Source organism: Frieseomelitta varia, unplaced genomic scaffold, assembly GCF_011392965.1.
Source record: "Frieseomelitta varia isolate USP_RPSP 00005682 unplaced genomic scaffold, Fvar_1.2 scaffold_427, whole genome shotgun sequence".
Lineage (NCBI taxonomy): Eukaryota > Metazoa > Arthropoda > Insecta > Hymenoptera > Apidae > Frieseomelitta > Frieseomelitta varia.
In genome coordinates, this window is record NW_025110176.1 from 27,396 (window position 1) to 43,660 (window position 16,265).

The window sequence follows — 16,265 nt, forward strand, 5'->3', positions numbered from 1 at the left end:
TTTTTTATTATAGACGTACCTTAAACGCAACAATTTCATTTAAATCATGTTTACATCATACAATATTTGTCGTGCTTTAGCAATGAAATTAAAACTTGAAAATTTTTGTGATCTAAATCTATGAATTTAGAAATTCATAAAATCTAAATATACAGCCAAATACTAATTAATGGACAAAATTTATGGCATTTAAGGCATAATTCTTTTTTTTTAAGATGTTTTTCTTTTTTTTTTTTTGTTTTGCTTTTGTTGGATGAACATGTACATTGTATGAAACTGACTTGATAGTTTTAAAACTTGCCACGTTATTAGAGGAATGTAGAACAGCACATCAAAATGTTACGTAAAAAACCAAATTACATGTTTTGTAACATACATATACATATACTGATAAACTTGTCCATTTCTTTACGATAGTCACTTTCACTTTAGAAGATATTAAAACTGAATAAATTTCTTCAGTAGTGACCTCCTGTCTGTTCTTGATATACTTCAATAACATCATCATTTTCCATTTCCAACTAAAGAAACAATTTTAAGATCGTTATACTTATCATATTTAATTTATCGAATTAAGTATATTAAATATTTCTGCAGTGATTAGTTTAAAATGTTAAGTTTAGAAATTTACCTGCTTTGGTGTTTCATCATCATTAATTCTTTTACCATCAAACAAAAACCTGAGTGACGTCATAGGAACACCCTACAAATATAAATACACGTATATTTTCTAAAAGATATAAAAACAACATTACTTCGAAATAAAATCATTATTTTCCTTTATAAAATTCAAAAATACTTCAATAAGTTGTATCTTTAATAAAGATTTAAAAGGTAAAAATATAAGATTTAAAAGGTCTTCTAATCTCGACGATTCAATGTACAATTCTACGAACTTTTTAATGTACACTTTTACCATACAAACGATTTTAGTTATCACGTATCATGTGCGAAAAATCTAAAAAAATTTACGCGCTTTTTTGAAATAAAGTGAATTATCAATCGATGATATTTAAACACAGTTTACTCAGGAAAGTGAACTAACTGCACGATATTATTAGCTTATTTAGGAAAGTGAACCAACCACACGATCGCTGTACGATTTCTTGAGTTTACCCATTTGAGTGGTCATCTTTACCCTAAAGTGAATTTCATTGCTGTCCTAGAAAAAAAAAGTGGGAATAACAAAATTGTCATTGGAGAGTCGTTGAAGTAGACCGTGAACGTAAAGACGTAAAATATCAACTTCTTACATTTCCAACAACTTTAAGCTTGATGTATTCGGAATTCGCGTCACCTGGGCCGGCTTCGGGTTTTTGTTCCTAATGCACAAGGTTAGACCGATTAGGTTCAAAATATGATTGAACATTCGAATGTTGCGTTATGTTTATATTACGAAATGTCGGCCGATGAATTGCTCGTTAAAATCAAAAATCTCACCTGATTATCGGACATGGTATTTAATTAAATATAACAATTCTTGACCACGCGCCAGAACAGTAACCAAACACAAGCACGCAATATGGCGCCGCACTTTTGTCAGTTTCACAGTCTTCTATTCTAAAAATAAAAATTTTAACGTTTGGTAACTATTTTCGTTCCAAAACACATCGTTTTCTTACAGTTTCGCTCAAAAATCATCTTTCGAAAATTAATCGTTGCTTGTATATTTACATACACTTGCATATGTATTCATGTACGAATATTCGTTTTTGCTATAGCAACGAAACATTATCAAATGTTGATTTGATTTTTCTTTCTTTTTTTCATACATATAGAAACGTATATATGTAATAATTAATTATTTTATACGTTGATCGATTAATCATACTTGCCTTGGTATATTTTATGAACGCAAATTAAAAATTTATACGTTTGGACTTACATTTGTATGTATCGTGTTTTGAAAATTCAGGATATATTATTCTCAATAATATATAAAGTGACAAGAATATTTACAATTATAAAAAACACAAAATGTTTAAAGAATTAAAAAAAAAAACGAATCTTGCGATTTCGATTTCTTAGACTTTTAATTTTTTCATTAGTATGTTATTGCATTGGAATTGTGAGATTTGCGTTTGTTATAAAATTTTTTTCAATTGTAAAATTATTTTGTCAATAAAATAAACAGAAAAATATTTAGAAATAATGGCGAGTTACTTAACAAATAAGTATGATGAAAAAGTCGTCACAGTAAGTACACGTAGGGAGCGGTTGCGATTATGCGTTCTAAAAGATCTGGATCAGTAACTTGATGTAAATACGTCACCAATCACAAATTGATGTAAATCGTATAGTTCGTTACATAAGAATCAGATTTAACAGTTGTTCGCTCTTGTGATACAATATCAGGAGCCAGGAGATAAGTTGAAACACCTTGTAAATTCTATAGTACATCTAATCAAAGTATGCCATTAATGTTGTGACGTGTTATTTTTTTTTAACTTTTAACAAATAGTGAATTAATCGCGAAAATTGGCTGAAAACGTACAAATACCTCAGGTAAATGTTATTCATTTTCAATTTATTTCCAATTTACAATCTAAACTTACGATCACTTTAAGATGAAGAGGTTATGTGTTACATTGTTCAGTCCATGGCACTCGGAACGTGTGAAAATACTGTTAATTTTCTAAACGAATACCCAATTACCTAAAAAAAGATATTAATGCAATTAATAAACAGAGATCCGAGATTTTATGCGGATTTTCAGTTCTTATCATTTGAAAAAGTTCGATCAAACTGTTACTTGGGAAGTCTTATATTTTAGCAACCTTGAATTCGTTTTGATAATTCGATATGTTAAGAGTTTCCCTTAATTATCAAATCATACCTGTAAACGTGAATTGTTATTCACTTGGACGTTTAATGTTACTTATTTAAATGTTCAACAATTTTTCATTGTAATTATATTTCTTGTTCGCTTGTTTCTGAAATACATGTACTTTTTTTATTTAGATTTACTTGCGTAAATGTATTTTACAATATAGAAAGAAAAATGTATTTGTTACATTATAATGGGGTATTTAATTAAATTCCTTAATAAAGTTTCATTAATGGTTTTCAAACAGATTTTAATTGACTTTTATTCTTTACTCCTAAGTTTATAATTTTATGTAAGATATTTAATATTTAATTGCTTACATCTGGTTCTTGTCTGTATTTATTTAAGAAATTAAGAATATCTTTATAATGTAATATTTTATTTCTAAATATATATAACATTTATGAAATTGAAACATTTGTGTAATAAATAAATTTTATTACAAGTTACATATGGTTTAGATGTATATATTTTGATAGGAATATTGCAACGTATTTATATACGAATTTGTAATCACGATAAATAAAAATTTTTATTGTAGGAAGGTAAAATGATGCAAGATGAGCATCTGGGTGGTCCTGCAAGACGAAATGTTTTCAGTCAAGCAATAGGAAGAATATCACAGGTATTTACTTAAACCTCATTTTGTCATTACTTGTAGTTTATTTTACTTGTAATCTTTTACTTCGAAAATATATTTATGGTATTAATGTGTATATGTATTTATGTTATAGTTATATCAAAGATACCTGGACCTTTGGACTCCTCATGTTATATCAAGATGGACAGTTGCTTTTTTCCTAGTACTTGCTTTTTTTCTGCGTATATTCATCTCAGAAGTAAGTTAAAGTTTAAGCACATTCTTTCTTTCTTTCTACTCTCTTCTTTTTATAAATTCTAATATATTCTCCTATTTTTAGGGATGGTACATAGTCACATATGCACTAGCAATTTATCACCTAAATTTATTCATAGCATTCCTTACTCCTAAAATTGATCCTGCAATGGATTTTGATGGTAAGTGTTTAAATTCATGAAAGTTATTATTTATTAATACGAGATGAAATCAAAAGTCAGAAATTATAATATTAGAATTTCATGTAACGAGTTGTAGTTTGTAATATTAACACTTCAATGTCAATTTCAACTTCATTTTCACAACACATTTTTAACAGAGCTTTCTTAATAGATGGTGATGGACCAGAATTACCTACAAGATCAAATGAGGAATTTAGGCCGTTTATTAGAAGGTTACCTGAATTTAAATTCTGGTATTCTGTGATGAAGTCTACAGTTATTGCTATGATATGTACTATGTTTGATTGTTTCAATATACCAGTATTTTGGCCCATACTTGTCATGTACTTCATAACACTATTTTGCATTACTATGAAGCGTCAAATAAAGGTAGAGCAATATATTAATTTCATAATTCAATTTGTGATATAGTTTTTTAGTTCCGTATTGCTTTACATTATTAGTTAATTATTTGAATTATCTAAATTAATTAAGTTGATTAATTGAATAATAATGAAAAATATAAAGTAATTAATTTGTAATTTGTTTACAGCATATGATCAAATACAGATATCTACCGTTCACTCATGGAAAACCAAAGTACCAGAATCACGAGGATACTTCGAGGTTAATACCTTCAAAGTGAATAGGTGTGAAGTATGTTTGTGATGGAGGTGCATAAGTGTGTAGATTTCTATTTTCCCGGTACCACGTGGAAAAAAAGAAATTTTTGAATTTGAAAGCAGTCAGATTCTTTTATCAATGACATTACATATAAATAAAATAATTGCCTTCAAAAGGGAAAAAGGTTTAATCCATGAAAGGTGTAATACTAAAAGTATAATGTTATATGGTATATAAACTGAATTGTCGTAATATATTTGTATCATAAAACTTGTACAAAGTATCGTTAGGTCTTACATAAAATGGTCACGGTAATAATATGAATAATACAGTAGTTATTATTGTAATATTAAATCATTGAATGTAAAAAAAAAAAACAAAGATAATTCATACAAATACGTTTCATAATCTAAATAGTAGTACTGTTTTTCTCTTTTTATATTCTTTTTATGTTCTTGTATTATCAACATTCCATGTAGAAGATTTTTTCTTTTATATTCAAAATTTATCCTGTTGATGTTATTGTGTCGAGTAAAAGTAATATCATGTGTTAAAAATTGTGACTGCAAACTAATCTTCTTTTCACCAATATAAGTATGGGTATTTTAACTAACTAGCACGACTTTTATACTGAGAAGGAAATCGAAATTTTTCCGACTGCTTATGATATTCATTTGTAATTCGTGAGAGATGGTATTTAATCATCTTTATTAAACGGATTTTTCACCGTGAAACAATTTAGTTCAATTTAGCGTAACATAAGACAACACTGTCTTAATGAAACTGTGTTCTTATATCGATAGGCATATGTTAAATGGTAGTTCAAAACGACAACACATTGAATAACGTATATTATTCATGATTCTTTTCTAATTTTTTCTCTATTGAAATTTGTATATACGAAGTTATTTAATAAACATTTACAGATCGCCTGATGCATAGTAAAATAAATATTAAGTTGATAGCGTTATTAAAGGGGTGATTTCGTAAGGTCCAAAGATCATTTGCTTGTCACATTATTGCGAATTAAATTTGCAAATACAAATTTTACATCATACACATATATTGCTCAGAAAATTTTCAATTTACTCATTGTTTCACGGCTTATAATTGGGTTCGATATTTGATATACTTTTATTTTTCTAATATTTTTCGTTTCTTTAGTATTGATAGTTTTGGATCAATTTACGTTAAGCTTCAATCTGTATAAAATACAAGCTCGTTTAATTTTTATTTTAACGCAAAAATAAAGTTTCAGGATATATCAGGTACCATCTTTGCATAACTACTTAATATGTTTTATTTTTTTGGATCTTTGGACAAAATTTGAACCCCGAGTAACGTGCTCTTCTGTTACCAATGGGGAACTATTATTTTATCTTTCTTTTATACATGCATACACACAATACACATTTATGTGTATATATATGTATACCTATACGTATGCACACATACATCTATATTTCTCCAAAGAGATAGTCGATCCATACAATTAGTGTCAGCCATTGCAGTGTTCTTGAAATTTTTTTATAGTTACATGCACACGCATATATACATATATGATATTGTGTAACACATTTTATAAATCTTAATACATGTAAAATACGGTAGTCAATCATCTGGTATCATTAAATAACGTGAGAAAATGGAAAATTTTGCGATATGTACACGGACTTGTATGATGCTCTATGTTTTACGGAAGCAATTGTTAATAAGTATTTACAATATATTTTCGATACTCAATAAAGCTTTCACGCTTACAATGGAGTCAAAATAAATAATGTTTTCAATTAACAGTTTGTTACGATAATAAATAAACTTTTCTTTTTCTTATATTGAAATATCGATACAAATACGACAATTAGTTCGTTTTATAAATATATAACTATATCGTTTATTTTATTTATTCTTTCTTCATTTATTTGTATTTCCAAAGCAAAAATGATACGTATACACAGACGATCACAAATTTGTGCAACAACAACATGATTAAGCTAAAAGACATATTTTCTTTAAGCGCGTTATTTCTTAGTGTTTTAATGAATTTTGCGTTAAAATAGTTTTCCGTGCAGATGTACAGACAATATAGTATATTCTCTTTTATAAGATAACTTAAAGTTTTCTTAATATTTGACAATTCTTTACTTTTTGTTTGCCATACAATTGACAATCCATATCAGAGATATTATCCACACAGAGCGATATTGATGTACGTTTTTGAGGACAGAATTGTTTTATTTTTTAGGGATTTCTTTATCTTTTCCTAATTGCAATCGAAACTGGGTAAAACGTCAGAAAATTGTGACGTGAATAATGCGAAGCAGTCTTCCAATTTTTAACTACAAGAATATAATTATATTGAAGTATATATATATATATATATATATATATATAAATTTTTAATTTTTAAATCATACATATTAATATATTAATTCACTTAGTATTAAAAAATAGTAGAGAACACCCATATGTAACAACAATACTTCGTTTCTAAAACTATTACCCAGTTTTGAATTGCCAACTTTCTTCACGGAAATTTCTTCTTTCTTCAACTATATCGACTTCAGTTTTTCAATTTGACCGAGATATTTGCGTTTGAGCGAACGATAACAAAGCGACATAGCACAACAGAAAAAAAGGAATTCTCACGATTTTTTCTTTTTTACAGGAGTCCGCTCGTGGAAGTTTGATGATGGGTGTCGTAGAATTTAAACAGGAAAATTGATTTTCCCTCTCCGAAAATGAACGCGTTCGCGTTTCCCTCGAACTCAACTGACGTGAAACTGAAATAAAGATACTAAAAAGAGAGAGAGAGACAAACAAACAAAGAAAAAAAAATAAACGAAAGGGAGAATAAAAAACGGAAAGAAAAAAAAAAAAGAAAAAAAGGAAAACGGAGGGAAGCGAATGTGGAGGAGAGACATGAATGTGACGAGGCGTGAATGGAGCGTGTGAATGGGTGAGAATATATGCCATCCTTTTCCTAAACGCAAAAATGGTAATACGAAATAATAAAATATTGAAGCATTGCCGCATATCTTAGGATCTTTTTTAATTTCTCCAACCATTCCTTACGACGAATCGATACGACGATAATTGTTCCCCTGAAAGTGTAAGCACCAGAGATCTGAGAAATACTCCTGTGGGAATGCTCTCTTTGCTTGTTGTTTCTTCGTTTGCCTGTGTTTATTGTTTTAATTTCAATTCGATTGAAGAGAGTAATTGAATATTTTCATTTTCGAGACCTACTAGACGAGTTTGTTGTTTCTCGTTTGTTTGTTTGCTTGTTTGTGTTTTAACAAACCTGAATTTATATCTCATATATATTAAATATATTTCGATATATATATATATATATATATATATATATATATATATATATCGAGTATATTTTAGGAAGATTGTAAAATTAATTAATTACTGATAATTTTATAAATATCGTGAAGATCGGACGGTTGATTGTGAAATTAAAAATAAGTCAGAGCTTGAAAGTGGTTGAACTGAAGCATCGTTTTAATGCATTCGTTACGTATATATCTTTATATATAAATAAAACATGAGCATAGAATTGCAGAATTTTAAAGAAAGAGATTATATTAATGAATTATTCATTCACAATTAATTTCTATTACAACAATATTCTTGATTTGTAGAAATATTATATTGAGAAAGAAACATTTGATTCCAGAGTACAATAAAAATTCGAGTCTTAACGAAACCAAAGAAAGTGAAAATATATGAAAATAAATTAAAGATATAGTGGTATATAAAATATTTGTCAAAACTAACGATAAAGTGTATTTTCATTTTCTTTCACTTTCATTGAAACTAATTTTCAACTTTATTTTCCCAATATATATAATAATAATAATCTCTTTTTCCTCTCGGGCTCTCTATGTCCTCTCTCCTTTCCCGATATTTATAAAATTAGCAATAATTCATTTGTTTTCTAAACGACAACTTCCTTCGAAGTCATCTCAAGGGATTGTTTCCATCCTTTGTATCTCGCTGATACAAAAAAGGGAGGCAACAAACGAGGAAAAAGAATAAACATCTCTTAAAATCTTGATTCGCTCGACGACATCTTCAACGTGTTGATAATAGTTTTAATGATCGTTCCAACTGGATCATCGTTGGAATTAGAATCGTCCCTATTCGTTCAGATCCTCGGAAATCGCCTTTTTCGACTTATCTAGGAACGTGGTCGTCGAGTTTAATCCTATCACGGTCGTTGTGGTCGTCTCGCTTACGGACGAGTCCCTTTTTCTGTACGGGTTCGACGGTGGACAGTACAATCTGTAAATCACACGGTTAACGAATCCGAAAGCGATTAACCATCCTCAAATCGTCCCCATTTAAACGTCTCAAATTGTCTCTCACATTTTCTCTAAATTCGCGACAATCATTTTGCACAGTGGAAGTTTTTCGAAAAGACGAGATATCGCATGACGAAATGACGTGAAAGAGAAAGTGAAGTGATTTATTACGGAGTAAGAGGGAATAGAATACCTTATACTCTCTGTTCTCGAACGGGGGGACCAATTGTTATAATACCTTCTTTCTGTGTCCAGATCGCGGGCTGTGCTCCATCGTTCGATATGGTGTTTCACCGTGTTTTGCACCTCGGTATTTAGAAAACAGTAAAATAACGCAACGAACAGGCCCTGAAAACACCAAAGTATCCGCTAGAGTATAAGCAGCGTCTGTCTCGAGTCGATTCTCGATTTTGTTTTTTTTTTTTTTTTTTAGGAGAATTTCCTTACAAATCAGAGAATTAGAAATCCCCGAAGATTTTCTTTTCTAAATTCAATAATTTATTCGAAATTTGATGTTGTAAATTTTTGGTACGTTTTCGAAAGCGATACTTTCTTTTTAAAAACAAATTTTCTTGAATAATACTGCAGTTGACGATACTGTAGTTGAGAAAAAAATTCCGCAACCGAATTTCATTGTGCGGATATTTCTCCACTATATTCCATCTGATTTCTCTTATGAATATTCCATCAGTGACCTACTTTTCTTTCATGAATTTATTCCTGGCAACGTGTACGTCACTGGCCAAAAGTTTGGAATCATCTTTTAATGCTTGATCCGTTACTAACTTTATTATTAACTCGAAATAAGTACCGCGGTTGTGCGAGATATTTTCTCTTCTTCCAACCTAGTTTGATAGAAAATTGTAATTCCAAGGATGCGTGGTTTCTTTTCGAAATACTTTATCTACGAAAAAGCTTTGAACTTTGACAAGTTTCAAGACACATTACGTTGATAAAGTGACTTTGCGAAAGGTACTGCACGTACGATTACATTATCGGTTTGTATTTTCTATGAATTTCGTGCTAGCATTTTGTATAAATTCCACAGAATTTTTCCACGAATGCTAGATTCTCTCGAAGATACTTGCATCGACGTGGTTTTAAAGTTTCCCATATCCGATAAAATAAACGAGATTAAAAGGATTTATGGACGTGTGTCGGTTTCCATGTCACCGCGTATACTTATCTTATCTACAAGAGGCTCGCGTAATTTTTCATGGATTAAACCTGTAGAGAATGGAAAATCTGAATCTTTCCCGAATATATTCCAGAATGTTTGACAAGAAAGGAATATTTTTTAAATAAGTATTTGCCAACTCTTGTCTTGACAGTTTTTCACTTTCGAGATTTTGTTGACAAACTTGTTTGATTGCTTTTTTTCTTTTTATATTAGTTGAGAATGCTACTTTACGATAATTCTCTACAACATATGTTTTGTATTTTTACAGGTAAAAATCCTGCTACTAGAGAGATCAGTAAAGTAAAACTACGCTGGAAGGAAGGAGAAGGATTCAAATTTCTTAAGCTATGAATTGTACATATCAACGAACAGACAAATTGATATTTTGATTCCAACAGCTCAATAGATTTTGTCAGAAAAGGCGAAAAATTGTCGGATACGAGTGAAATGTAATTTGTAAATATTGTTGCGTTCGAGTTACTTAACATGATACGATGACACCTCCATTTATAAATATTAACGGTGACATATTAAAATATTTATTTTATATCGGGACACTTGGAAAATTGAAGTAAATCTCACGAATCTTTAGAATTGTGATTAAAAATCATTTTGCTCGTAACTTTAGACTTTAAGAAGAGAAAAAATCCATACGCTCAATATTGTAAGAGAAATCTCACCGACTATGTATAATAAACTTGAATTTTTTCATACATTCGCACCTTCCATATTTCGTGTGATTACTTACAAAAAAAAAAAAAAAATAATAAAATTGTTCTCATCTTATCAATTAAAACATTAATTGCAGATGAATTTTTCTATCGTATCTCGTGGATAATACTTTCTTCTAAATGACAAAGCTGCTCTATAGTATTCTATACATGACGTTCATTATTGCGTAACAACGTTCACAGATAAATTGCACCGTGTCCATAATTGTCTACGTCAGTTCTAACAAAAGATGAACTCGTCCTGGCCTCTCTCGTCCGTACACTTACAACTGAATTATGTTCTGTCAAAAACTACACGACTGCCAGCGCACTTTGGAGCACAATGACGCACGAAGAACTAGAAAAAGGGAATTAAACAATGCCAGAAAGAATCCCCCGGACTCATCCATGTTTCATCATAGAGAAAAGCAGGAAACAAACGTCTGGCGATGCAGAGACCAGTCCCTTTTTCGAGTTTCTTCTTTTCTACCCCTTCCGCGGGGCAAGCTGGCTTTTGTAACGAGATATGTGTTGCAGTTGCATTACCTGCGAAGAAAGGAACGCGGCTCGAGTGTAGGAGAATGCATTAGCAACCTGACCCTCCGTCGGCCCCGTTAACACTAGTACGTAAGTTACTCCAAGAAGTGGTATCAGTACGAGCAACGCTTTACTCGCCTTTCGATATTGCTGCGTTTCTGCGTTCGTCGCCGACCACAGCTTCGTTATCAGCACCTGGAACGAAGAATTGTTAGAATGGCAACGAATGAGAGGGATGTCTGTTAGTAATGATCCTGTTGCTGACGCAATCTTTATAATATCATTTATATAATTTTGAAAATTCCTTTAATTACTATCACCATTGTATTCTATTTGCTTCGACTGTTATACTGCTACCATTGTATTTTATCAATTTCACGATCACTTTTTCTTTTTCCAGTGCAGTTGCTCACGAAGGTATTCGAACCATACCACAGTAAGAACATTTTCCAAAAAAATCACGTGTACATTGTGCGAAACATTTTCTGAAATTTCGGCGAGACGCAACGATCCCGAAAATATACAGCAGAACTCGCGAAAATATTCAATAGAAATATTATGCCTCGAATTTCATTCCGGCGGTTAATTACTCGTTATGTTAATGAACTCTGATGTTCCAACTTTGCAATTAAATTCGACGTTTGACGAAGTTGAAATTGAAGTCGATTGAGAAAAAAAAAAGTTATAAAAGCTCGCGTCCATTCGTGAGCCAACGACACGCGATTCCGCGTTTTGATTCTTCAATAATATAAATAATAATTCAATAATATAAATATAAATATATATATATATTTATAATATAAATGTAATATAAATATAATATATTATATTATAATATAATAATAATATAATAATTATAATAATATAATAATATAATAATTATAATAATAATATAATAATATAATAATTATATAATATATTATCATTACATAATATATATAATATAATATAATAATAATATAATTATAATATTATATTATATAATATTATAATATTTAAATAATATAATATTATAATAATAATATAAATATATTTTATAAATTATATATTATTATAATATAAATATTATAATGTATATTATATTATAATATTTATATTATAAAATATATATTATAATATAAATATATATATAATTATATATAAATATATAAATAACATAAATAATATATATTTTAATTCAGCGATTATCTGATAAATACGGCTGCGTTCGTCGAACAAAGAGAAAGAACAAAGAGAAGACGTTTCTTTTTTTTTGCCGCATGATACTGACCCACATGATCATGAAGAGAAAGACGACGTTGATGCACAAGACCAAAATGGCAGGTGCTTGATAGAACCAGTCGTAAGCGTGCGACACCATCCAGGGGCAGTGCTTGCCCAGCGCGATTTCCTGCGAACATTGTCGGTCACATTTATTATTACTGTGAACATTTATTATACCAAGCCAACTCTCCGTTAACTTTAACGAGCGAACGTTGCCGAGTCAGTTTCTCCCTGTGGCGCAACGTCGTCCCGATGATGTTTCATCTCGTTGACTTTAGTTACTCGCCGGGTGAGACACGTCGCGAGTAAACTTTTTCTGGCCAGGCACGCTCGGAACAGTGTTCTCCGCGAGTTCTCCACGAGAAATTTCACGGGTAATTTTAAATCGCCGGGGAACGGTTACGGCGACTACGGTGAATTAAAACTTGCTCGAATCACTATGAATTCCTTTCACGGGGGACGCAGCCGAGAATGCAAATTCACGTTGTTGGGAATTTAAAGTTCGAGGGAGGTAGAGAGAAATGTTTTACGTATTAAATATTGGAAATATGAAACCAGAGATACGTGTATTTCGTGCGTTTTCTGCGCTTTAAGATTTACCGAATTCATCGACGAACGATTGAGAATCAGTTATGGACAATTGTTGCACTGAAATTTTCTAATGATCCTCTAATTCTCCGATTAAACAAATATTATCTTTTACTACCGGAAACTTCAATTAATTAACATTTAAAAATCAAAGTTGTTCGTATAGATAAATTCTTTTTCGTGCAAAGAGTAACAGCATGCTCGAAAAATATCTCCGAAACTTCATTTCTTTTTTCGAGTAAAATTTATCACGGTGAAAGTTTCAAATCAAAGATGAAACATTCTTGGTTAAACGAGTTCATTGACGCGTTATTTCTCCGGAGGATATCTCTTCCCGGTGTAACGTATCGAAAATATTCTTCTTTGTCCGTGCTTTTTCATATTCACGTCACGTTCACATTCCTCGATCTCGATACTATCGCTGTTCGCACGATGGAATTGGAGGCTCTTGTAAATTTTCCTCTCGGCTGTTCTTTTCGAGCAACTCACACAGTTGGACGAGACTCGCAGCGTGCTTTACATTTCTTGCATAGCTTGCGATATTAAAAATCCCATTCCTTAAAGCTTTACGGTGCAAAGAACTATGCGAAGAACTATTTATTAATTCCCTGTATACTTCTTATATGTAGAATTTACTATCTACAAGTAATTTGTGTAATTTAATTTCAGCTATAATTTAAGTATTTATAATTTAATTTTAGTGATAATTGAAGTATTTATAATTTAATTTCAGCCATCATTGAAATATTTATAATCTAATTTTAGTCATAATTTAAACTTACGTTTTACAAATCATAATATTATTTCGTTCTAAAATTTTTTGATAATTTCTTTGGCAATCACTGTAATATTTAATAGTCGTTTTTTTCTTTTTTTTTTTTTGCGAGTTTTCCACAAAACGATTTGCCATACCTGGTTTGGATGGTTCGTGACGTTGTGATCCAACGACTTGGCGATAGCCCACATGGCGATAAAGAGGACCGGCATACCTGAAATTATACACTTATGAAGTTACGATGTTTATCGTTCGTGCATTTAATCTGAGATGCTTAGAAATAAAATAGTCACGGTTGAAAGAAAAATTTGTCCGTGGCTGTCACAGATGAATTCTACATCTTCGATTTGATGGAAATACATATAAAAAAACCTGCCGTAAAATTGATCTTGAATTTCGAGGTCAAAAATTTTTTGAGAGAACTAAAAGAGATAAATAAAATAATAGAGTTTAACTTTTTTAAAATATATTTTTGTACAATTTTATTATTAATATTTGATAATTTTATAATAAAATGAATTATTTATGAATTTTCAATAATTTTAATAATTAAATTATTATTACAAAAATAATTAGAATTTTATATTATTCAATTTCATCTTTATCATCTATTATATTTATATATTTTTTTAATTACAAATAATTATTTTCATTTATTTTCTAATATAAATTTTAATAAATTTTATATTAGTATTATTTATAAAAATAAGAATATTTCCATTTCATAATTGAATAATTTCTTGTTATGAAAAATCATGCCTATTGCAAAATGAATTATTTATGACGTATTGTTATTATTTTTACATTATATATTATATTACATTTACATTATATATTATATATATTTATTATATTTATGACGTATATCAAATGTGTCACAAAATTACGGAAGGAAATTTACACAAAAAAAAAAAAAAAAAAGGAAAAAGAAAATTCGCAAAAGATTACAAGCAGCTCAGATAAAATATTTATGTCACACAGAGGATACTACGTTGTCGGTGACAGTAAAAAGTCGCACGAAGAATTCCAAATTCTGCGAGCGGATTCAGAAGAGTTTCCAAATTTTTTCCAAATTTCGCGTGATCGGGTCAGGTGTGCCTCGACGATCGAATGGTTTTTACTTTCAGCAGCGATGCTGCGCGGAGTTGAAAGCATCGATATTGATTTGCGAGCGCATCGAGTGGAGACAGGAAATTGATTGTTAGGTGTCTTCGAATGTGGATGTCGCGCGCGTGTATTTTTCAATGCACGTTTAAGTCTCAGTCATTCAGACCTAGTTACTGACAATCAAACTTTCCCATTTTTCCAACTTTCTCATTCGGTTCAGCATTCCGACGAAACGATCCAGAATCGTCTGGAAATGATCCAAAGTGAACTGAAATTTTTACAAAAAAGTCTCCGAACGTTTTTTTTCTTCTTCGTAATCTCTCCGCTCGAGAAGAATACGAAAAGTTCACCGACGGAGGATTTTAAGTTCTAAACGAAATTCTAAAAGTCACTTTCTAAGAGTCTCGAATCCTCTGCGATGAAAATTCGTAGAATTTCCCTCAAATATATTAAATTTCTGTGGTCCACGAGAGATATGAAATTCTCCCGTCACGCGAAAAATACGAAGCTGTCGTGTGGACAATGTGTGTTCCTCGTCACGTTCACCGAGCGAACGTGCTCCAACGAAGAAGAAAGTAAGACGGCGTCGCGAAACTTTACCCCAGCCTATAATGATACACAGCCTCAGCTTGATGTTGTCGCCCGTGAAAGTTTTCACGACCAGCAGGAACAGATACAGCCCTGAAAACGAACAGTACACGGTGTATTTCTCCGATTTCGATGAACACATACACACGGTAGAAATTCACGCGTACAATTTGTTTCTTTCAATTAAAGTGTCTCGGTCGTTCTTAAAAATTCAATTGCGCTTCTCTCTCGTCAAATTCGCGCTCACAGTTTTTCGATTCGATGAATTCGACGAGCGAGTATAATACACAATGGTACAAAGCAAAAATAGTTCTACTTCTTTTTTTTTTTTTTTTTTTTTTGTTTCAATTGAAACGTTTTCAAAAATTCAGAATCGTGATCAAAATTTCCGCCGAAGGGACGTCGATCGAAAATCAGCGGTGGAATGGTGATTACCTTCCACGAACATCCAGAAGTAATTGGTCAGTTGAAAGTAGTTCAGCATGGACAGGAAGAAGACGCACGTCGGCACGTCCGGTTGCATGGAGACCTGAAAAATATTTATTCGATTTAGAAATCTCATCTAGAAATCGCAAACGCAGGCGTTTCGCTTTGCATTTGTACGAGGAGCGGGGAAAAATATTTAAAAACACGTGCACGGCCGTTTCGCGTGTAAAATTTTGTATTTCAATACATAACACCTACGCGCAACGTTTAAATTCACACGCGAACGTAAACGCATCTCGGAGTAAAA

General features: G+C 30.9%; 3 protein-coding genes across 8 annotated transcripts in view; 1 reads left to right on the forward strand and 2 right to left on the reverse strand.

The window, feature by feature from the left end:
• Nucleotides 1-238: 238 nt before the first annotated feature.
• On the reverse strand, nt 239-1,578 carry LOC122531919 (small ubiquitin-related modifier-like). The gene is made up of 5 exons (XM_043660233.1): nt 1,441-1,578; nt 1,254-1,322; nt 1,085-1,162; nt 632-703; nt 239-521 (listed from the first exon to the last, which is right to left on the reverse strand). The coding sequence occupies exons 1-5, from the start codon at nt 1,453-1,455 to the stop codon at nt 459-461; spliced, it is 297 nt and encodes a 98-aa protein (XP_043516168.1). The 5' UTR covers nt 1,456-1,578; the 3' UTR covers nt 239-458.
• Nucleotides 1,579-2,207: 629 nt separating this feature from the next.
• On the forward strand, nt 2,208-10,674 carry LOC122531917 (protein RER1). 6 transcript variants are annotated; one of them, XM_043660226.1, is made up of 7 exons: nt 2,208-2,505; nt 3,369-3,452; nt 3,562-3,666; nt 3,748-3,844; nt 4,017-4,234; nt 4,398-4,501; nt 10,233-10,674. In XM_043660226.1, the coding sequence occupies exons 2-6, from the start codon at nt 3,378-3,380 to the stop codon at nt 4,488-4,490; spliced, it is 588 nt and encodes a 195-aa protein (XP_043516161.1). In that variant the 5' UTR covers nt 2,208-2,505; nt 3,369-3,377; the 3' UTR covers nt 4,491-4,501; nt 10,233-10,674. The 6 variants fall into 6 exon arrangements, with proteins under 6 accessions (XP_043516161.1, XP_043516166.1, XP_043516165.1 ...); XM_043660231.1 differs by having other exon boundaries at nt 4,398-4,471; XM_043660230.1 differs by lacking the exon at nt 10,233-10,674 and adding an exon at nt 7,137-7,505.
• LOC122531916 (diuretic hormone receptor-like) overlaps nt 8,287-16,265 on the reverse strand; it is a 23,884-nt gene continuing 15,905 nt past the window's right edge. Inside the window, exons 3-9 of the mRNA XM_043660224.1 lie at nt 15,968-16,061; nt 15,545-15,625; nt 13,975-14,051; nt 12,482-12,601; nt 11,221-11,406; nt 9,023-9,132; nt 8,287-8,764 (exon numbers count right to left, since the gene is read on the reverse strand). Of these exons, the coding sequence (XP_043516159.1) occupies nt 8,620-8,764; nt 9,023-9,132; nt 11,221-11,406; nt 12,482-12,601; nt 13,975-14,051; nt 15,545-15,625; nt 15,968-16,061 (813 nt within the window). The 3' untranslated portion in view covers nt 8,287-8,619. The remainder of the gene's footprint in view (nt 8,765-9,022; nt 9,133-11,220; nt 11,407-12,481; nt 12,602-13,974; nt 14,052-15,544; nt 15,626-15,967; nt 16,062-16,265) is intronic.